The sequence below is a fragment of the Neopelma chrysocephalum genome, unplaced genomic scaffold, assembly GCF_003984885.1.
Source record: "Neopelma chrysocephalum unplaced genomic scaffold, ASM398488v2 Primary Assembly neopelma1_22, whole genome shotgun sequence".
In the NCBI taxonomy this organism is placed as follows: domain Eukaryota; kingdom Metazoa; phylum Chordata; class Aves; order Passeriformes; family Pipridae; genus Neopelma; species Neopelma chrysocephalum.
Window position 1 is genome coordinate 29,362,700 of NW_020897689.1, and position 24,414 is coordinate 29,387,113.

Sequence of the window (24,414 nt, forward strand, 5' to 3'; positions counted from 1 at the left end):
AACACAATCTACAACAACATTCACTTTCCTAGTATTTTTATTAAGACCATGCACATGGTGATGGAAGGTGAATAAGGTATGTTGACCAAATGATGAACAAAACAATTTTCTGTTCTATGCAAGTCTCTGCCTGTATAAAGCCACCAAACACCTTCATGTTGCACATATTGCACATATTACAGGCCACCTATGCATCTGACCAGAATTTTGAAATAATGAACAGATCCTTCATCCTCAAATTAATAGTTTCAGGACTGAGATGAAAAAAACCCCAAATCCTAGAGTAAATGAAAGAATCTTATTAGCTTCTGACCTCAAGTTTAGAACTCTAAAATTTCAGTGCTTGGCACCAGCACATCTGAACAAAATGTTGTCACCAATTTTTAAAAAATCAGCACAAACAAGAATGCAAACTTTCCTCTATACCTATGTGAAAACCAGAAAGAAAAATGACCTAGAAATTCATGAGCCATTTCTATGGTCCAAGGTAAGTTAAATGCAAAATATTAAAAATATAGTATAAATAGTAGAAAATAAAACTTACTTATCACATTGCTTTGATCCAGATTTTTTTTGCCCTTATTAAGTTCAGGAAATCTTTTTCCCTGTCATGACCATGCAGGCAGTTTATCAAACGTAATCAACTGGTAATGTAATGTAATGTAAGTATAGAAACCGAAGGCACATTGTATTAATGAATTAAATAAAAAAATTATTCTTATAATTCAGTAATGTTGTCTGGGAAGCTTTGTTTAAAAGCTTTTGGCTTAAGGAATAGAAGAGCATGGAGGTAGTTTCTTGCTCTTGCTTGGGTTGAACTTTTAGTAATGCACCAGCTCTGCAGTGACATGAGCTTTAATCTGGATGGGATGCAAAAAGCTACCTGTTTAGCCAAGCTTTTAAAGTTACAGATCCAAAAATGTTCTGTAGAGTTTCTGAAAATTCTTCCACAAATAAAGCTTTAATATTATAAAGACAAAAGCCATCCTAGATTCATGAGAATTTCACTTACTTCTTCACCTAAGTTCTTCAACTTAAGCCACTGCATTCAGTATCTGGTACTGTCTAACACCAATCAGTCTATATTGAGGAGCCCAGATAGGAAACTGTAGATATCTTTCTAATATTACAATATCCTTTTACATAGATGCAGTCTGTCACTTGAAATGCAAACATATAAATTAACACTGGCTTGAAAAAGAAAGAAAAAAAAATGATGCGTAATTTTAAATGTTAAGCTCTTTCTAACTCAAGGATATATTTCTCTGGCCCACTAGGATCAATAATATTTTTTTTATTAAGTATGAACTCTTCTCCATGAAAAATTGCTTATTTTGGGGATCATTTCTTCAAGGAAGGATAACGTCTGCTTAAAACCAGTAAACCACCAGAGGCATTGTGTAGCTGCACCAGAGGCAATTGTCTTTATTGCAATGTAGAAAACAAAAAGGCTCTGATTCTTAACCTTTGTTTTTTTGTATTTTTGTTATCTTTGGGAATAAGTGAATGAAGTTATGGCTCCACTATATTTTCTGTAGGTATTTGGCAATGCTTAAAGAGGGCAAACTTGCATTTTAAGTTGGCAAGAAATGTGATTTCCAATACTTTTCAGGACTACTCTAGAGGTACTGGCAGCTTTAACACATGTGTCTGTGTTATGGGAAACCTACATTTTTTTCCAGATGTCAACTAAAAATTACCATAAAGTACCTGAAATGCAGATTTTTTTCGAGGCTCCTCCTCTTCCTTTTTCTCCTCTTCCTCTTCTTCTTCACTATCCGTCTCAAACAAATAATAATTTCCACTTCTGACCACTAAGTGAAACAAAATATCTTCTTATTTTTCTGGAAAGTTCTATTCTCAACTCCCCCAAAACCTATGAACAGCCAGTCATTTAAAAATTCATAACTAGGAGAGGTGAAAACAGAGCATAAGCGAGAGATGAAAAGGTCTCAGGCTATTTATTTGATGTTAGTTTGTGATATTTTGGGCATGAATAAGAACTATACAAGAATTAAGGAAAACATCACCATGAGAAGAAAATGTAAAGAAAAAGATTGAAGTATATTAAGCTACAAGGATTACACTTTTTGGAAAAAAAATGGCAATTAAGTCTTAATTAATTGGGAACTGATGGTCATTTGAGGGAATAAAAGAAGCCCAGCAGGTAAGTAAATGAACTTACATGAACAGTACCACTGGACAAAAAATACAGAACTTCTCTTTAAAACACAGAATCATCCTTTAAACTATGCAATGAGATGGTTAATACTTTCTTCAAACATTTAAGCTTTGATGAGGTAATGGAAAACCTTGGCTTGTTTAAAACAAATCACTTGAATTCTACTAACATGATTGCAAACAAGTTTCAATTTTTTGCCCATGGATTCAGAAAGATTCTGAAACCTTGATACAGTATAGATGCACAGTGATTAAGCTAGGCCTTATATCCTTGAACAGAAGCAGAAGTTTTTATTTCTCAGATGGCAACAGGCCTACATGAATGAACAAGGGAAACAAAGGAAATAAAAAATAAGGTAATGAGCAAGAGAAAAATAAAAATCACAGCATTACATTCAGCAGTGAAAACTGGTAAGTAATTTCCACATTTAAGCTGAAATATTTAAAGGAATGGTTACTTAGATGAAACATCACACAATCTGGATATATAAAGCAATACATATTTATATAAAATTATATGTAACCCTCAGTACAGGTCTCTGGAAAAGTAACAATTGCTTTAATTCAATCATACCTTGACTTCTACACAGATCTTTCTACTGTAGAAACCTCAGAGTAAGCACACTGTGAAATTTGCCAGAACTCTTTGGATCATAACTTTGGCATCTAAAACTCCCTCTCAGAGGGAATTTTGTGCCTCATGTGCCTAGTTATGACTTTTAACTTCAATGATTGCCCTGCAGAGGGACAGAAAGTCCACTTCAGCAGTACTAATTGCTGCACTGAGGTGAAAAGAAAGTTTGGAAATTTCCTGGATGAAGTAAATGAATTATTAGGTACTCAGCCTTCCAAGAATGCCCATTTAAAATGCATTGGAGAGATGAAGGCACTTTAAGAGCCAGTAGTCTGCAGTTCTTTTTAATATAAAAGTATCCTGTAGTCAGCAAGAGAAATTGTCCTCACAGAAGATCAGCTGGATAAGGTCTGATATCTAGGGTTGTCTACTCTCTAACCTTTACTGCACTGCAGTTCTTTAAAGGCTCACAGCGGCACTCTGTCAGACTTGGAACGCCTGAGATGGCAGACAACAAATCTACATTGATCTCCCTCCAAAATTTTTAGGTTAAAGTGTATCTGAGGGGACACTATAATGTAGCAGTTACACCTCTTGTACAGCTAAAGAGGGAGGTATGATTGAATAGCAATAATGCATTCTTGTACACATCAAAATGGAGTACCTGGTGTGTTAGTCACCTACAGGGATTCCTGATTTTACTAGTAAGAAAATTCATGGCCAGACTGGACTTGGGAGACCCTCTCTTACTGCAAAATGTGACTTCCTCCTACTGACAAAAGAGACTTAACAGGCTTTTTCTGTGGGATGAGATAGAGGAGGCAGCAGAGGAGCCATGCAGGACAAAGCATAATCTCATCTGCTTGTGCCCAGAGGGAAAGAGCTCCTGAGACCAGCTGCAAGAACCATCTTTTGCACTACTTTGTGCCTCAGGAAAATCTAAGGACCTCAGAGCATGTGGTCCTAACTCTTGCTGGTCTCTGTGGGGTTCCACAAATAATCCACAGGCACAGGAGGAACTATACCTTCCTTATCTGTTCTACTCTGACCCAAATTCATGACTGTTTTAATTGCTATGCTATACAAAATAAGGTATTTTTCCATACAATAGAATTATAACAATTGACATCAAAATAACAATAAAAATCTAAATTAAACCTCAGAATTGGCATAAAACTTCAAGGTTAAGTGACTTCAATATACACACATATACAGTCACAGCCACAAACCCATTTACTGATATGAACAGCCACGTGCATCAGAATGCTGCAGTTACAGCAGTGTTTCAAAAAGAATGCATGGGGAATATCAGTCCATTACCAGTTTGCATGCCTGTGAACATCTACTATCAGCGCCATGTTTCAGTGAGTCACGTGACAGGCAACCACTGATTGTAGGATCAGGGTCTGTGATGTTTCCCACAAGGTTTTGCATTATTGCAGTAAATAATTTCAAGAACGCTCAATATTTAAATAACAAAATGAAAGTTGCCATCTAAGAACATCAAATAATGAGGGTGAAACAAGTAAAAGCCAAAGTCAATGTCTCTCTTTGTGCAGTTCTTCTTACTAAGAAACCAGTGATGAATAAAAAAGAGACTATATCCCATTCCTTAAAAATCACCATAGTTTGAAATTCTGTAGTAAAAACTCACAAATTATAGTTTTGATCTGTTTTGTCATTGTTATTCTCAATGAAACTACAGGGCAAGAAGTTTATTTTCATAAGATTTTTGAAAAGGGATAGGTCTCTCTAAAGTGGCAGTGTGCCCTTTAGTAAAACAAAAGTAGAGGCACAGTTTACTTGTGACTTGATAGAAACAAACATACTATGTTCTGTTAAATACTGCTATAGTTATAAATAAATATACATGGGTAAATGAAGCAGTATGTAGATGTGTAAAATTATGATGGAGTAACTCTTTTAAACTAAATGAACAGGCACAATATAGACATTCATACTTTTAGTGGCATGAAGCTGAGTCGGGGGAGGTTTAGGTTGGATATCAGGAAAAAGTTTTTCACACAGAGGATGGTTGGGCACTGGAACAGGCTCCCCAGGAAAGTGGTCGCAGCACCAAGCCTGCCTGAGTTCAAGAAGCGCTTGGAAAATGCTCTCAGGCACATGGTGTGATTTTTGGGATGTCCTGCACAGGGCCAGGAGTTGGACCCGATGATTCCGATGGGTCCCTTCCAGCTCAGCATATTCTATCGTTCTGTGATTTCACTCTGATCAGTGCTATACATTTGAGCACTTTTTTAAATCTTCAGAGGTTATTAAATAGCTCAAGTCTGATTTCATTCAACAAAGATTCGGTCAAATTAAACCTGATTTGAGATTGACGCCTATGCAGTTTTCTTTTTTTACCTAATCCATAATGTAGGGATGAACTCTATCACATGCTTGGACCGGGCTACAAACAAATTAAAATATCATAATGCAAAAATGACACAGGTTAATAATTTCTTGTACACAAGGCTGGAGATATTTTTACTCTCAGATAAACACAGAAAAAAATGGAAATAACAAAACAACTGGCATCAACAATACATTAAAATGTGATCAGAGAGATGCGGAGCTCTACGCAGCCTAGTCCTGAGAGTAGTCTTGCTGCTTTACTGTGGTACTCAGATTTCTATAGCTGACATGAGAATGACTGATGAACCATAAAAAAAGATGTATGATGTGTATATATGAAAAAAAAGTTATGACTAATCTTAGAATGCATTGGCAATCTTTCATATTCACATTTTTAAATATATTTTGCTCTGCAGTAGGGGGGAGTTGAGACTTTTGAGATCAAATAAGATTCTTTTTGGCACATATTTATCTGATTTGATATTTTTCTAAGAATGCTCAAAGTATCATGGGCTAGTTATGCTTCCAACACACAGAAGGTCAAAATATGGTTAAACTCCTTGAAGATTGGGAAGTAGAAAGCATGTGTTGAGAAAAACAAGCCTTCTATCAAGTCACAGTCAGAAAATCAGGCACAAAAAAAACAGGTCATGGAAATGCCTTATTCTGGTCAAGGATATAAGGGTTAAATCCACATATTTGTAAGATGATTGAGAAAACCTACTGGAAGCATGATCAACCCAAGGCCGCCACCACAGCTTTTTTTTGCCCTTGGCTTTCTCTTTGTCTGCTTCTCCTAAAATAAAATATGTCCAAATATTAATTTTACAAAATGAGAAACATGTTTCTTACACTGATTAATAATTTTTAATTTCTCTCAAAAGAGTTAAAATTTCATGAGATATTAGATGTCAGATCTACTGAGTACATTCAATATTAAGATAATTCAAAAGCATAACCACTAAGCAGAAATACTCTGGTTTATGCAGCAGTTAAAACATCATTCCATCTAAAACAGCTAAAAATGTGACATACAGTCACACTTGACTGTAATTTAAAGAAGAAAATATTTTCCCTCATCTCAAATCCCCTTACATTTCAGGCTCCAAAAATTTTAAATCCAGTAAGTGCTGATTCCAGGTTGGTGCTTGAAATGTGACACTAGATAGGTACCATTTTATTGGTTTCCATGTTTTAAGCAACATTTAAAAGTATACAAACATTTCAGTGACTAAAAAATCCAGAACAGCATCCAGAAAACACTGCTGGAAAAATGTAGGAGCTACCTATTTGTAACACTGTGGTTTATAGATAATTACTTTTATCCAAATCTTCTGCTATTCAGCTCTTTGCCAACAGCCTGAAGTTAAACAAAAGTAACCTCAAAGCAAATAATTTTCTCTAAACCTTTCTATGGTACATAATCACACATTTTTTCAGCTGAATCAAGTCTGAAACTGGTACTTAGCTAACAACCTTGCTACATGCTGACAGTTCTGAAGAACAATTTATCACTTGTCCAACTAGTAGATCTATTAGATCCTTAGCACTCAACTACAATTTTGGTACAACAGTAGCTAATGGTACCTTCGTCATCTTCTTCAGAAACCTTCTGAATCTCCGGCCCCTCTGAGGACTCCTGGTTCATGCTTAGCATTCTCTCTTTACCCTTCTTGTATTTTTGCTGCCTGGCTTTGATGCGATCCATTCTAGCAAAAAGTAGATTCATTATTAGATTCATGCCTTCACCCTTTCTGACCCACTCTGAAAAACAAGTGTTAAATACACACACACACACAACAACAACACTTCTAAGGGAAATGTTCACATTGTCATTAATCCCGCCCTTAAACATAAGGAGTTACATGGCTCTAAAGGGGCTGGCTGTAATGATCTAACCTAGAAGTTCACTCAGTAGTCAGTGAGAGCTGGGTTGCCTGCTATCAAGACTGCTTTACCTACTACCACTCAACTATCCTATTATCACTTAAAAATGAAAGACTTGCTGTCAGGAGTTACAACACAGCAAATGAAGCTCTGAGAAAAAAAAAAAGACTTCTGCCTAATGCAGTGCTTTTCCTGAAACTTGCCACTCTATATCAGGGATGTGGCTGTTCCTGCACTATTTGTGCTACATCCTCACCCTTTTAGCTCATTTGTCCCAGTTGACGTCAGTGACAAGTACTGTCCCTTAGGGGTCCAGTGCTACTTTTTTCATGTCTTCATCAATGACATGGACAGTGTGATCAAGCGCATAGTGGTTCCCATCCCTGGACACATTCATGGTTAAGTTGGACAGGGCTCTGAGCAACCTGATCTCATTGATGATGTCCCTGCTCATTGCAGAGGGGCTGAACTAGATGACCTTTAAAAGGTCCCTTCCAACTCAAACTATTCTGTGATTCTGTCATTCTATACAGGTGGGGAACACAGTCCCTGCAGTCTTCTGATGTTTCTTCAGTTATGCAGGTGTGGAAGAATCTCTCAGGAGTGGGCTTTGACACTTGGTTAGGAAGCAGTAAGAGCTTTTCATGCATGGTGGTGGAGGAGCTTTGAAAGCTTTCTACAGTTACAAAAGAAGCATGCTGGCTGCATGCAAGAGAAATCAAAGTGACTTATTGGCTGCATAAAGAGAAAGGATCTCCATGCCACTTAAACACTTAAACTGAATGAAAATATTATTAGTGAAGGTAAATATATATTTTGTACTCAAATACTAGAGGGGAAACCACGAATGAAACAGAAGCAACAATTTTTTCCAGAAATATGGAGGTACAGAACAAAACCCTAATAATGGTTAAACATTTCTATAAAAGCAAGTGCTAGATAAATACCACCAAGCCGTTAAATATGTACATATGTATGCATATGTGTATATATATATATATGTAAATGCATTAAATACATACTGTCTCTTCAGTTGATCCATTGATTTTTTTTCCTCTTCAATTCTTGCCTTTACAGCCTTGACAATTGTAGCCTGAAACAGCTCAGCACCCCTACATCAGAAATGGGGCAGAAGAGAAACAAAAAGGAAAAGAAATGAAATGTTAAATGTTTTTAAGTTTCTCTTATGTCAGCTAATCACAGAGAACTCTCTGTTCCCTCATCTGCATCAAACAAAAATAATCCAGGGCCTTAAAAGAAATCTGCTCTAAAATAGTAATATCTTTACAGTCAATCATTTCAAGATCTGGGGCCAAATGTTATGAACCCTACTCAGCCTCTAAATTCCTCTAGCAGTTGCTCCAGGAATTCAGTTTCCAGTCCTCAAGAACAGAGAACACAACTAGGTTCAAGACTGAGGTAGGATTTCTTGCACACCTCCAGGATTTTTTGAAGTCCTTTCAGTGTTATAATCACCTCAACCCCCTGCCTCAGTCCCCTTGGAAGTTGTGAGTAGTGTCCAGCTTTATCCAGCGCCACGATGAGCATAACTTTAGCTTCACTTTTACCCTCTGAAAACTATGGTGCTTCCAATCTGACGACACAAACCCTTGAGCAAGTTTCTGATGTGCCAACAGAATATGGCTTCTCACCCCATTACATTAGAAATGTAATCAACTCATTGATTTGGATGTCCAGTTCACATGTCTTGGCCATTCTTCCTAACTCACACACGAGCTCTTGAAGACTCTTTTAAGAGTCTTCAAGTCTCTTTCAAAGAAATAGCCTAGATTTAAAGCTTTTCTTCTGTCAAGAGTTCAGTAAGAACAGCTATAGTTTTAGAAGTCTACTTCTAATTAATTTTTTAACCATGTTTTCTTTTAGATTAATGATTCCTTCATGTATTATGCAGGATAACCAAAACCACATTTCTTAAAGGAATACAATCAAGATAGGCAATCCTTATTGTCCCAAGGTATGGTAAAGTACAATAAAGAAGAACATTTTCTCTTAGCAAATTGATCACCTCTAAATCCTTATGGACTATCAAAACCTGTCACTGGATCCTCATTACTATTGTTCGAAACACAATTGAATCTCATTTAGTTGAGGAATTTGTTTTTCACAATAATAACTTTTACTAGAAGACAGGCTCAGCCCATGCTATCTGAATCCAAACCTGACCTTCTCCATTGTCCATGTAAATTCAAGGCTGGACTTCAGCAAGGCAAGCAGTTTACTAAAAAAATTCATTATATCACTATATTTATATGACTTTCCTTCCTGTAAAATTTTGGTACTTCCTTGTCATTATACATTCATCTTTACAAAACTCCTGACATATACCAGTATTGTCTTCACTTTGGCTGCTGGAGAATTCAAACCTGCTTAGGTTCAGTAACTCAGCAAAAGAAATAAAGCTGGAAATAGGAACCATACATATTTCTTTCAACCCGGCCCACTGCTGTTTTCATGACCCTGCTCTTTCATTCTGGATGCATATTTCCCTGTTTAGGGTCTATTTTTGATAATCATGATTTTGCTTCATGCTATTTTCACTGTGAGACCAGCACACCAAAAAAAAGCTACAAAAAAGCTGTATCCAGCAAAATTGGGCATCAGCACTGAAATTCACCCCAGAGCAAAAGACTAAGAGATGCAATGTGAGATGGATGTAGAGATCTTTTGGTAGCCCTTTTTACAGTGGTGAATTTTCTTCAGTATAGGCAGTTAAACATGTCCCCTTTTTAAAGAGGTTACCTGGAGGGGGAAGAAGAGAAAGATAAAAACTATTTCTGTTCAGAACATGCGAGCCAAATTTTGCCCTGAAACATAGTCAGAAATCAACGTCCATATGGTTTTTTTAGGGGAAAATAAGCCACAATACATTTAATCCAATATTAACAAAAGTAATTTCTTAGAAATCTTACAGAAATTAAAACCAGAATCTCATTCCTCATCTGCCTTCTTATTATAAACCAGAAGAATGTTTGTGCTAGTGATGGCTATGAGTGGATGTTTGTGGTGTAACAGGCTCAATGAGGTTAATACTTCCTTGCCACACCTAGTCAGTGTTTAGTGATGTGACACTTCCCGAGTGTGTTCCCACTTCTTCCCAAGCCAGAGGTCAGAGCTTTCCTGTTTTCTTCCTCATGTGACATTTCTTTAGATGTGATATTCTAATGAAAATTGTCTCAAACAGGTTCTGAAAGCAGAGTATTTTCTTTCCAAGACTTAGAAATTCTGGCATTAGCTCTCATGCATATTCATGTTGAGAGAATGCTGCAACACACAACAACTTTCACAGTTTTTAATAGCAGCAGCAGATCGTGTTTGGTAGAAAAGATAGTTTAATTTCTATTAGATTCTCAATTAATTTGTTTTCTTTGCCTCATCAAATGTAGGTTTGCAATTATGAATTTAGCATGGATTGTTTAAACCAATGTTAAAGGACTATTTTGGTACTACTTATCGTAAACAAATATGTACTGTCACCATGAGAGATTTGAGCTGTTTAATTTAAATTCTTCTAAATTTTATGTTACCTTGATGCTAGGATCTGAGAAGCTTTTATATCTGCAACCACGTGCAGGAAGTAGTAACTCATGAACACTCTTCTTTGCAGCAGTAGGAAAGCAAAACATATACTGTCCCAAATGATTCCTGCTTCTCCACTGGGCAGTTTACAATCTAGATTGCTGGTTGCTGGAAAAAGACACCATTAGCATAAGGACTGTTGCATTAAGTATTCTCTTATAATGTTTAATCAACTAAATAATCTGAGCCTTTAAAATTATCTGAATTGAGGTATTTTAATTAAATTTTTCTTAAGAAAACTGACATGCATTTCTATTTGAAGCACACTATATTTTCCTTTACAACAAACTTGAAAGCTTTCAACAATATGATGCCCCATGAAAATTGAGAATTCACCAGAAGTGAACCATTTGCAAATAAATTCACCCTACCCTAGTACGTACTTCAAAACATAGAATAGAAAAACCATATTTTTTGTTACACTGAATTACCTGATTTCAGTATTTTCTAAAATACCGTTTCAATTTTTTTTCCAGTTCAAAGCGACCTTTGTGTTATTTTTCAACTAAGAACATTATCAACATGAGAAAGACATCTTTTATTTTTCTCAAAATAATTTTATTTTTCCTCTCCACAACTCAGTTCAATGTTTCTTTCCATTGCATAAGAGAAAAAATACTTGAAACCACAAAACTGCTTCCTTTGGGTGGGAGGAGACAGGCAGAGAGGAAATCCCATTCCTCTTACCTAGATTTTGGCTTGGGCTATTTCTTTCTGTCTTTATTCTCTGAAAGGCAGTTCTCTTGGGGATATTAAAAAATTAAAACTGGGTTTTGTGGAGCTAGACTATAAACTATATGGCCTATGCTCCCCTATAGAAGGCAGTAGAAGGACTCGAGGGACAGGCTCTGGCTCGAAGCTGGCTTTACAAGCAAGCCAGCCAATCTCATAGCTCTGAAAGGTCAAGCTCCAAGAGCTTCAGAGACTCCTGTGCACAACCCCTGGGGGGTCAGAAACCTGTGTCTAAATTTCTGTTGCTGCCAAAAAGTTTTGGATAACACAAGAACTACTGGGCACCATTTATCTCGTGAAATTGTGTCTTTGTATTTGTTTTCTTTTCCCCTACTCCAAACTTATCTGCTAGGATCAGACATGATGACAGGAATTCAGAACTTTGCTGCAGACTAACTAGGATGAAACAGTTCTTTAAATTCAGAGAAAAAAAAACAACTAAAAAAAAATCAGGTATTTTCAAACCATCAAACCAGGGTGTCAGGACAAAGTGGAGTCAAATTAATAATTCACTGAGAGCTGAAGGGTTTTGCTCTCCATCCTTCATTACTCCCTTCTCTCACTTCCATCCATACACATCATCCACTGCCTTCCTGTTATCACCACAAACACAAGAATAATCAAAAGGCAAAAAAAAAAAGCCTAAACTCACTACATATACAAAAAAATTACCAGTTTCATGCTATTTCAGTGAGCTGAACTGGTTTACCCTTTGAGCATCTGAACCCTGGTACACAGGGAGGAGTGGGAGTCCACAGTCCACACAGGGAGTGCGGCTGGGAAAAGGTGCCCTCTCCTTGCAGTGATGGTGAGCTGACATTTTAGCTCAAGTTGTACAATGAAACCATACTCTCAAGTATCACATCACCTGCATATACAGGTAAACTGTGTTAAGCACTAGTATCACCAAATTGTTCATTTACAGCAAAGGCTGGCTGTGAGTATATGCATACATATCCTGGGGTGCTGATATGTATATCTGTATATGTGTCTACCTTGATTCTATGAAATATTTTCAATATTCTGTGTTGCTAATCAATATAGGACAAGACAGAACTAAGCGAACTTGCAGATATGATTTTTCACAAGGTAATATGTCAAGGGAGGCAAGGGAGGGCACAACTTAAATATGGTAGAGGATTCTAAGGGTGATTATTTATTTATACAAAATTGTGAAGAAAAATAAGCTATACTTACGAATACGGTATCCTTTAACTGTACAAGCCAGGCTGAATGCCTGAATGACCCAGCAACTATTCTTAATTAATGATTCAATGTAGCCACATGCTCCTATCTGGAAAGTAAAAGAACATTTTCATATGACAAGACATAGCAGAAATAAGGATAAGGAAAGTTGAACCTTTCTACATTACGCAAGAAGTAATAAAGCCAAGGGCAGTTGAACTATTCTCATTACTAAAATGGAGATTTGAAGAAAGTGTGGCTTTACCAGTGACACAAATCACTTTTAGATAGAATTTGGTTTTCTGATTATCAGTGAGAGAGAAGGTATGTGGAGTTTGTGTTCTTGCATAGAAAGTGACATATCTGGCATGTGATGTGATGTGACAGCTAAGCAACTTTTATAAATCACTAACTTAATCTTGCAAACATACATGGACAAGCTTAAAAAACACATGTAGCTCCACTGAATTCCCAAGTATAAAATGAAGCACATATGTAAGCATTTAGAACATTTGCAAATTCAAACCACCCATAAATCAATTTTATTTTAGTACAGTGACTAATATAAATGTAAAAAGAAAAATGTCTGCTCTTTTCAGTCCAGCACTAAAAATGTTCAAAGCTAAAAAGAAATTGTCAGGAATAAATGTAAATTTATCTTTCAAAAAGAATTAAATTACTGGCTTATCTCAATCAACTTTCAGTGCCACTGCAAGAATACACACTAAAGAGTTACTCAGTGTAAGAAAACTTTTAATATTTTGCAGAATACTTTGCCATTTAATTATCAAATATATCTGTTTTTACCTGAATTTCACACCAGTTCTAAAGGAAACAGGAATGCAGTTTGTAGTTAACTTCACTAATTACATTACATTCACACAACTGCATCTCATACTAGGTTTGAAAATTCTTTATTTAAATAAAATATCTAATTAAATGTGCGCTATTTATCAACACTGTGACTAATCTTGCACTTCTTACTCATTTTTCACTCCACTGGGATTTTCATAAATCTTCTGAGGAGAGACTGTATTAGGCAAAGAAGTCAGAACCTGGCCCTTTGAAAATAGCTTCTGAGCTTTCACAGAGCCTGACTGAATACGTGGGTGCACATTTTCCTATGATGTATATGCATTACCATTCCCTAGTAAAGCTGAATTAAAATGAAGACTGCTTTGTGCTTGCAGAATGTTGGTGTTTTTAATGACTACTCAATGTACTGTGCACACTTCAATTGAAACTGAAGTGCTGAGGGCAGAGGAAAGGCAGCAGCTACCTACCGACAGGATGTTCTTCATTGTGATCACAAAGACGTTGTAGGCAATCAGCCAGTCCCAGTAACGCAGAATGCTCCTGATGGGCTTCAGCAACAGATCTCCACCAAAGAGAAGGAAATAAAAGCAGGCCACCAAGTAGCCCATACAGAATATGCTGATCCTTGTGGTTCCCGTTATGAAGATTATAGTAAGTACAAACCAGAAGAGGTAACTAAATATTATCACCTTATACATGTCTAAGTAGGACCTGGAAGTAAAAGAAGGAGAAAAAGTTACCATTTTTTCTGAGGGCAATGCTACCTTTCCTCTTTCTGCACTACTGGCTGACATTTGTGCCTAAGGCCTTCTGGGCCTTCTTGTCCTACTTCAACACTTGTGCACCCGCTCACAACTAACACGGTGGTCAGTGGGTTTAGTTCATGGATGGGTCTGCCTGGCTCATATACTCCATTCTAGCTCACTCATGTGCACAAGCATCTTGCTACTGGTCTTGCCCTGGTCAGGGCACTATGCGTCATGCAGGATCAAGCCTCGTATCATGAAAGGCGGGAGCACAGGTTCTTGCCAAACTTCATAATAGAGCAGTATTATCTGGCAATGCTATATATGCAATTTAAAAAGCTATCTGAGATCATCTTTTAAGAAGTCTGAGAAATACTATAGCAAATCTATTTTAAAAAGCCAACTAAAATACACCACTGCAAACAATTCCATATTTATTGGTGACTTCTAGGGAATTCAGCTTGGTTAAAAGCCTGGTTTTCAAAGACAGCTGCTAAAAATATCTGTCTTTAATGGAGATCAACTGTAAAAGTTTTGAGGGGTAAAAGGTTTGTACAGAACGGAAATGTGATAGAATTTACTGAAACGTTTGCCAGGAAGCCATGAGACAGAGCTATCTGAAATCAGCCTGGCCCACACTGGGAAAGAGTGCGGAACAATTTGGTGTTTTAGATTCCTTAAAATCTTGACTTAATATTGACTCAGTGAGCTTTCAAATAAGAATATTTGCCAAAGCCAATACCAAATACGACATATAGCTAAACACTGCAAAACCAACTAATTCTTAGTTTCCCCCCGTTTATAGTGTTTTGATTCCAAATGTAACTGAGTTTTCAGAGTCTGTTCACCCAGGCTGTGAAAATAGATTTGTAAGGAAACCAGGCAGGGAGAGAGAGCTACAGGAGGACACATATACCTAAGCCAAACCATCTAAGGAGTAATTCAACTAAATGCACTGTATGAAGCCACATAAAAAGGCCCCTGTTGCTCAATGTTCTCAGGCTCAGAACTTTCTAGGAGTATGTATTTATAGTCCTACATTTATAGGCCTGTATTACACATTTCACCAGAGAAGCATTCAATGAAAGGCAACGAGAAAGTTCCCTTATGTTTATTTCCCACAAATATTTAAGAAATTTATGATCTACTGCCTGTAGATCTAAAATCTACATCTACAAATGTCATGGCTTCAGAGATGCAACCAGATTCTGGGTAATAAAACATTAACAAAGAATCAATATGCACTGGGAAAATAAAGATATGGAAGACATCAGTTGAAAAGCTCTTCACTAACTTAATATGCCCTGGAAATGATGCTCTCACTGTTTCTTCATAAAATAATATTCTGTTTCTTGAACATAATATTTGATTTTTTTAAATATTAACTATTGATATGTGAGATGGCTAGGAAGAGATCACCTTCCTGATACTGCTGTAATATTTAAAAAATCATGTCCTCTGCTGCTAAGAAAACACATCAGCATCTTTTGAGAAAAGCCCAAAATGGAACTGAATTGATCAAACAGCAGCATCTTAATACTCTTCAATAAAAATGGACTCTGACTTTTAAAAGACAACCAGAACTGTCTGAATCTAAACTTTCCAGCACATACACATGGCATTTGCTTGAGTCATAGTCAACAGTAGGTATCACTCTCAGATTAAAACATACAGAAATTAGAGAGAATGTGAAAAGGAAGACAATAAATTAGCTATTTTTCACTATAATGTTAACCATTGGCTACATTTAGCAGCCATCTAAAATATTAAATACATCTGTTCTTCTTATCTTCAAAGTGTACATTAAATATAATAGCATTAGGCATCTCTAAACCAACCAAACAACAAAACTGAATGCAAAGAAAAACTTCTGAAAAGGCAGGAGGCAATACAACTGTGTCAAGTGACAAATGATGTAGTTCTTAAAGATGGAAAGCATTCTGATTTTTATAACTATGCAGTTACAAGCAAGTCCAACAATAAAAATGGCTCCCAAGAATTCATCTTGGAGTGGACATCTTACAAAATAGTGTTTGAACAAGTGACCCAAGGCACACCTAAACAATGAAGATCACCAACTATCCCAGATACTTCTGTGCTGGGCCAAGAAGAATGCCACATTGAACACAATGGAGAGAACTACACCCAAGTGGTTTCAGGCAGATAGAATTTTCCCTGAAATCACGCTTCTCTCAGTTGCAATATGCGAAATCTTGTCTGTTACAGTGTAGAGTCATCCATCCCCCTAATTTTCATTAATTGTTTATACTGATATGAGTAGGTCAAGTACTGTAAGAGCAGGAATGAAGATGTCTTGGTGGAGGAATTCTCAACACATTTCCTCTCAAATCACTCGAAACATTCTCATATTAAAATCTTTAAATTCTGCCTCAAAGCCCAGAAGGTTAGGAAGTTAGGGAGTTAGGAGCTTCAGTTCCTTGCTCTGGAGATTACATTACAACAGTGGGAGCCTGAAGCACAAAGCCACTCCAAGAGTTAAAAGACCCTACACAAACCCATCAGGACAGTAAGGGTACTTACGCTCTCTTTGAAAAATTTTACATAGACAGCAGAAAACACTTAGTCTTGGATAGCATATACTATGATTTTATGCTTTTGCTGCAGACCACACAGATCATTATTTTAATATCATGCAAATCTTCCAAACCTCATATTCTAAGTGATCTTTAAATCTCCATTTAGTCATCAGCAGGAAAGGCCACACTCAGGATGTGGTATTTAACAATACCTGAGCAGCTGCTTCCCAAGGGGACAGTCCCACTCCCCTTCATCCTCTCAGCTCTGCATTCCAACTGCTTCTTTAGCTTTGAATCTTTGAAACTGCTTCAAGAAGAAAACTTGCGAAAGCCTATTTATTTTCTGGGGTAGGACAGAGGGAAGGGATACTTTTCTGCCCATTAACCTTTGAATCAACTAAGTGGTGTGAAGAATGCAAAGATGGGAGGGTGTAGTTGGAGGCCAGGATTAGAGACACACATCTGAGGAAGATTAACCACTACACCAGTGCACCAAGGGAATAAAGCTATGGTTTTTGGTAGTATGACAACCTCTGAATGAGAAATTTTACAGAAGAAACCTAAAAGATTAATGAAAAATCAAAAACCATTGATTTTCCATCTGTGTCATTAGCAGAACCCAGTAATACTCTGGATAACATTTTGGAAAAACTTGCCATATCATTTTGCTCAAAACCAAGGAAGAAAAAGTATGAAATTCATTCCACACATCCATCATAGCTATTGTAACCTCAGATGGCTCTCCATATCTTCTATTTTCTGAGGCTTTATTACTCTTATCATGATTGTTTCAATATTTTATTTCCACAGGAATTAATTTTTAACTGTAATACAATCCAGCCGGTTGCAAAAAGATTGCTCTTTTTGCAAGGCGTAGTTGTTTTTCCCGGCATGCTCCATGATGTGCTTGGCTATGACCAGTCTAGTGTCTGGATCTCTGCCTGCAGGCACCAAGAGGTGCTGATGCTGCAGCTGATAACCCCTGTGAGGAAAGGAGTTTGTCCTCTGCCAGTGCTTTGAATTTTAGGGAGAGAACACACTTCTGATCACACACTGGTGAGAGCCTATTGAGCTGTTGTGCTGATGGATACAGCTCAGTGCTGCTTCATGCTGGAGGAGCTGCTGTTATGTAGCTTCATTGCTTTCCCTTGTCAGCCACCTGCTTTGTTTTGAGTGTGGCTACCCACCATCATATAACCCCAAGGCTCCTCCCAGAGACCTCATCTGATGACTATCCCCTTCCTATCCTCCAGGCATATTATCACTACATACATGCATTCTGTAAGCTACATCTACTCCCCAAATTCCTTCTTTCTTTCTGCTCTTCCATATATCCTATTCCTTACACCCTACCAGCCTTCGTGACTGTGCATCAGAGTTCATTTCCCCTTCTAATCCCAACATTGCTAATTTCTCACCAAGCTTCCATCCTCAAAGTCTTTCCCTGTAGCTCTATTTCAGTTTTCAGAAGACAGTTTCACTGATTTTCTATTTCCCAATAGCAACACCCAATCTTCTGAAAACTAGCTCCCTTATTTCAATGGACTTCTTCAAATCTAGTGTTGTGGATCCCATAGGTTTTAGTTCCTAATATTTTTGTCAAGGCCTCCCCAAGGACTGATATTCTTCTACTATCACTTTTTTACCAGTGCAGTCCTTCCTTCATGCTTGTATTCACTTTAAAAATTCCCAAATTAAAGATGTGTTATTTGTTGAGGCTCATTTTATTAGGAACAAAATGTTTATCTACTTAAAATAAAAAAATACAACAGAAAGCCTGTAATGTTCATTTGCAGATTCTATCTCACTAACCTAAGCTGGAAGACAGTTCCAAGACCGACATTACAGCTGCCTTTCAGAGACTTTACCTGACTCACCTGGTGATGGTTCTCAAAGTGCAGGTATTAAAGGGGACAGTTCAATGACTGTTTCTGCTTTTAAGTTTGAAAAAGTGTATTACAATCCCAAGCTTTTTTTCCCTGACAATGTCTAGAAGAATAACTGAAAACTTGGGAATTGAAATGAGAATTTTCCAGCATTAAAGACTGTGGTAAAGGATTATCATCAGTGAAACTGCTTTAAATCTTGTATCATTCTAAAAGGTCCTACTTTCTATTCTCTGTTCTTGTTTCTGTTTCAAAGTCCTTTGGATATGCACTCTCTTGGGGTCAAGCACATATCCCCTGAGAAATCTGGGGGTGGGAAGACTAGAAAATTTCAGGAAATCTCTTTCTAAGATTGTATTTATCATTTTTGAACTCAAGCATTTCTCCAGAGAGAAATTAGGCATTTGGAAATATGTTCTTTTTCTGCCACTGTTTATATTGCAGTTAAAAGCTTTTTATCCATGCCTTCTAGAACAGTGACCAACTAGTATCTTCTCACTAGGGAAGTATCACTAGGGAAGTGATACTTCAGAAAGGGTGCTTTGGTCTGCAACTGCTATTCTTTTACATAGTAAATACACTTCAGGCTTCTCAGAAAACACAGGAATACTAAGCACAACTTTTCTTTCTTTCTTTTTTTTTTTTTAATGCTTTGTAATTTATTCATAGCCAGATTGTCTTCACTGATTTGTTTGGCTCTTTATGACTGACTTTTGGAGAGATGCCATTACTAATTTCACTTGCTTGGATAAGGTTTGAACCAAGTTCTTATCCATGTTACTAAATATTTAGACCATTCTGAAACTTCTATAGGAAAGCACAAGAAATGTTCTTAGACAAAGCTCTTTCAGTTCCAAATTGTCCTGGATGGAGGCCAGATACATACATTTTCTTTTGAGGTGGATCTTCGGTGGATTACCCAGAGCTTGGGGTCCTTCTTTTTAAAGATTTATAATTGCTAATAAAAGATTCAGTTACCCTGAGATACTGTCAGCCATTCTCTGGTGATTCTTTGAAGCAAATTAGGCATTTAGGATTGCATGTGTGCAGTGCAATCTCTCAGAAAAAACATAATCTAAAACATGGGAAAATCTGCATTGTAGTGAAAGCTTTGAAAGAGATACTTAAGGGCTCAAAGAAAGGTAAGACACCTTCAAGAATATAAAATCTATTATACAGTTCATACTAAAGGAACTGTATATACCTAGAGACACCATGTTCCCATTACAGATTCACGAAGCTAACACTACAAACAAAAAAAGAGAAGTTACAGCTTAAAAAGGGGTGAAAGGAAGACCTGAGGAACTGCAGACCGGTGAGCCTTACCTTTGTGCTTGGGAAGATCATGGAGCAGATCTTCATGGAAGCAATGTTAAGACGCATGACTACAAGGTGATCCTAGATACCCACCATGGCTTCACTACAGGAAAATCGTGCATGATCCATCTGGTGACTTTCTATGATGGAGTAACTGCAATGCTCAATAAGGTCATCAAATTGACAGATGTCATCTACCTGGACTTCTGTAAAGCCTTCAAGATGATCCTACGTGATATCCTTATCTCTCTAAATTGAAGAGACATGGATTTGAAGGGTGGACTATTCAGTGGACAGGCAACTGGCTGGCTGGCTGAAGCCAGAGAGTTGTGGTCAAAGACTATATGTACAGATGGAGGTTGGTGATGAGTGGTGTCCCTCAGAGCTCTTTCTGGAGACTGGTACTCTTTAATATTTTCACCAATGACACAGACAGTGAGATCAAGTTCACTTTCAGCAAAATTGAAGATGACACCAAGCTGAGTTGTGCAGTTGACATAACAGAAGGAAAAGATGCCATCCAGAGGGTCCTGGACAAATATGATAAGTGGACCCAGGAGAACCTCACGAAGTTCAACAAGATGAAGGGCAAAGTGCTGCAGCTGGGTTGGGACAACACCAGCCATGAGCAGAGCCTGGGAGAGGAACTCATTGAGAGCACCCCTGACAAAAAGGACTCGGGCATTCTTGTGGATGAAAAGCTGGACATGATCCAACAGCGTGTGGTCACAGGCCAGAAAGCCAACTGCATTCTGGTCTGGGCTGCATCAAAAGAGGTCGAGGGAGGTGATTCTGCCCCTCTACTCTGTTTTTGTGAGAACCCCACCTGGAGTGCTGCATCCAGGTCTGGAGTCCTCAGCACAAGAAAGACATGGACCTGTTAGAGTGAGTCCAGAAGAGGTCTACAAAGATGATCAGAAGGATGAAGCACCTCTTCTGTGAGAAAAGGCTGAGAGTTGGGGTTGTTCAGCCTGGAGAAGAGAAGGCTCTGGTGAGACCTAATAGTGGTCTTCTAGTAATGAAAGGTGTCCTACCAAAAAAGAGGCAGAGCAAGTTTTTACACAGGCATGTAGTGATAAGACAAGGGGAAGGGTTTTAAACTAGAAGAGGAGAGATTTAGATCAGATGTTAGAAAGAAATTCTTTACTCGGAGGGTAATGAGGTACTGAAACAAGTTGCCCAGAGAAGTGGTGGATGTCCCATTCTTGAAAGTGTTCAAGACCAGGCTGACTGGAGCTTTGAACACCCTGGTCTAGTGGAAGGTGTCCCTGCCTGCTGCAGGGGGGTTGGAACTAGATGATCTTTAAGGTCCCTTCCATTCCAATGCAAACCAGTCTATGATTCCATGATTACCTGCCCAAGCATCTGCAAGAAAGGATATCATAAACAGGAATTTCCTTTGCAGCTGAATGGGTTAATTAATGTTTTTTCTATTCATTTATGATTGATTTTTTCAAACAAAAATGTCCCTGTTCTTTTTCTTGCTCTGCCTTGTTCTTTTCATTCTACTTCTTACCCACACAACATAAAACTATTACGTGAAACATTCACGCAGATTTCTGCATTTATCTGGAACAGGTATAGAGTGATCACGGTTTATTTGGTCAGCTCACCACCACTAATGGATCCTTTGATTTTCTCTTCTGTTGTGCTCTCCACCAGCAATATTACTTACTGCTTAATATACATTTCAAACTTCCGAGTAAATGGTTGCATATACAGGTCTCCTTGGTCAGCACATGCCCAGCAGGGTGTCTGAATGGATGTTCTGCCTCCAATGGCTTCAAGCCGATGCATACCATGCATATGAACCAAAACACAGGACTTAACCCCAAGAATGTGTGGAGGGGCTACAGGCCAGTTCAGCTTGAACTTTGCTTTCCACTATAAACCTGACTAACGCCTACCCAAAATCTTCAAAGAATATCCTCTGTGCTTCAAAGTTTTTATGTTTGCCCATTTGGGAATATCTTCTACAGATGACCAGAATTACCTATCAGATTCCAGAAAACATTGAAAAGATGTCAAAAGAGACTGTTTAAAAAGCAGTGATTTTCTTGCCTCTTTTTTCCTTTTGAGGACAGCTTTAAAACACATTCTCAGCATTAATGAGGTTTTTTTTCACAATGATTTTTTTCTGGACTAAGGGAGGAAAATTTAGTATTTTCTTTCTGCCAGCAATCAGTGATGGTCTTTTTCCAGCGATCAAACACATCGGTGTGCTTGATGCAACTGCTGCATCAGCTTTTGCTAAGATGGACACCACATTTGGTGGCAAGCAAAACCTCAGGTAATCTCCGCCGCATTTCCTCTAACCCAAGCCCTATTTGTCAGATGTCTTTTAGAAAGTATCCCCACTTTATGGAGCATTTTGAAGAAAGATTAATACTTCTCTCTTTCTGCTTATCCTACCAAATCTGGAGCATTGGGTCCGCTGTGTAGACTGGAAATTCTCAAGGGGAAGAACTGATCAAACTTTGCCCAGTAGTGACTATAAATCTGTGGATGAATGAGTAAATTGACTGTTTCAACAGTCTCCTCTTCAAACTATTTCAAGATAGATTTGGCCACCAATTGTAACAGAAATAGAAGGATCAGATTAAAGATCTTGAGAGGGGCTTCTGGTGATAGCACTTCTCCGGTAAAAGATAAAGTTTACCAGCAAAAGGGGGATTTTTCTGGACATTAGTTCTAGACATTATTCCTTTTGCATTCAGGCACATGTTAACGTGCATTCACATATCAAGTCTGACAAAAACCCATAGCTAAGAAATTATATTATTCCCATTTATTCTTGTAATACTGCACAAACTTTCAGTAATAACTGTAACTAAGAGCATGCCCAGCACAATTTAAAAGAGCTGAGCTAATCTGTGTTGACAGAAATGATCACATAGGAACAGTTTCATTGTTTGAAGACCATTCAGAACAGACTGCCTTATGCTCTGCCCCTTTATAAATTATTCACTTTCTTCAACAACCTCAGAAAGAGGAAGACATATCAGTTGTCCTTCCAAGACACTTTTAAGGTTCTGACGCCTAGATGAAATAGCACAAAAGACAGTCTCTTATATTAGAGTATTATTTTGATTGTGCTTAGACAGCAACTCGGCAGGACATGACTGATGACTTCTTGGGATTAAACACATACGTGGGAAGCTGCAGACTATGACGGATTATTGCTAACATGTCTGTGTTCTGGGGGAAGCCACCAAAGCACTGAAGTCCACCATAAATGCTGCCCCACAGGGCATTCATGGAGGCAAATTCAAATTTGATTACCAAGATTCCTTCTGAAGTGGGAAAGATGGAGAGTTTAGATTCATCTAAACAGCTGAACCACCTTTTTTTTTCTAAACTCTCTAAATCCACATATGCACAGGTAACATGTAAGAACTTGTGACCTAAAGGTGAATATTTCTCAATGTGTTGGTTGTCTAAGATAGTGGTGGGAGTTTATGATCTTAAAGGTCTTTTCCAACCTAAACAAGCCTATGATTGTATGAATACAAGCTTTCAAGCAAATTTATCACTGAATGTTCCTCTGGGGAGCACTTAAAACAATCATCTGGCTTAGGACAACTTGTTTGCATCTGCCCTGTTCTAAACCAGTCTGATTACCCAGAAATGAACTATCTGCTGTCTCATACAGTAAAAAGTACGTTAGATGGGAACATACATGAATACAAATTCCAAGTAAAATTGGAAGCTGTGAGAATAACTTTTACACTAGAGAACCTTACAAAAAGAAAGCACTGTATTTTCCAAGTATTTAAGATTCAGTTTTACCGGCAGTGAATGAAGTCAGGAACAGGATTATGCTGGCTAAAAGATGCCGCGTCAAGATTCATGCAAATTTCCACATTGTCTCCAGCCATGATTCGTACTGCAGCTTTATTTTCATCCTCAAATGTCTGCCTTTGCAAGGATGCACACAGCAGCAACATGAAATCATCTAGGAGAAAGCAGTGATTGCAAGGAAAAATTCAGTCATTAACAGAGGTATAAGGAGTGGTCATGATGCATTATAATGTAGTTACCAGACTGTTTTCTCCTGCTTCGAACCTCCAAGACTGTGCTGTTTTCAAAACATGTAACACTGATTTGAAATTTATTAATGTATTTAGTGGTTTTACCTGTCATTGTCTACAATTATTTCTTGAGAAATAATGAGAAAAGGGGAAATAGTTCATGCTTTTTGATGTCACATTATTGAAAATGCGATACAGGAAAAACAGCTGTAGAAATTACTAATTTTTTGAATTTTAGTATTGAGTCTCCTGGAGAATATGTCATCTTGCTGCAGAAGATTAAATAAAAGGCTGGCTTCAAATTACACCGTACAGATGTTTTAAGCAAAGGACATATAAACACTTTACAACTATGTGCTAAAATACTTACACACAAGGAAGACAGGGTTTGGTCTCACAATGAAGTCTGGAAAGTATAACCACTTTATGATGTTGGAGTTGAAGTTGGCATTACCACTTCTCCATGGATAGTCTGTATGACAGAAGCATGTAAAAACACAATCAGTACTTTATAACAATTACTTAATCCTTTTCATCTGGATACTTACCATTTTTCCAGCCCTTCTA

The 24,414-nt window shown here is 37.6% G+C and overlaps 1 protein-coding gene across 1 annotated transcript in view; it reads right to left on the reverse strand.

Moving 5' to 3' along the window:
• The window catches only part of PIEZO2 (piezo type mechanosensitive ion channel component 2), a 298,924-nt gene that overhangs the window by 42,023 nt on the left and 232,487 nt on the right, over window positions 1-24,414 (reverse strand). Inside the window, exons 26-34 of the mRNA XM_027676733.1 lie at window positions 24,218-24,319; window positions 23,606-23,771; window positions 13,798-14,041; window positions 12,527-12,623; window positions 10,546-10,705; window positions 8,023-8,112; window positions 6,701-6,822; window positions 5,838-5,909; window positions 1,711-1,814 (exon numbers count right to left, since the gene is read on the reverse strand). Of these exons, the coding sequence (XP_027532534.1) occupies window positions 1,711-1,814; window positions 5,838-5,909; window positions 6,701-6,822; window positions 8,023-8,112; window positions 10,546-10,705; window positions 12,527-12,623; window positions 13,798-14,041; window positions 23,606-23,771; window positions 24,218-24,319 (1,157 nt within the window). The remainder of the gene's footprint in view (window positions 1-1,710; window positions 1,815-5,837; window positions 5,910-6,700; window positions 6,823-8,022; window positions 8,113-10,545; window positions 10,706-12,526; window positions 12,624-13,797; window positions 14,042-23,605; window positions 23,772-24,217; window positions 24,320-24,414) is intronic.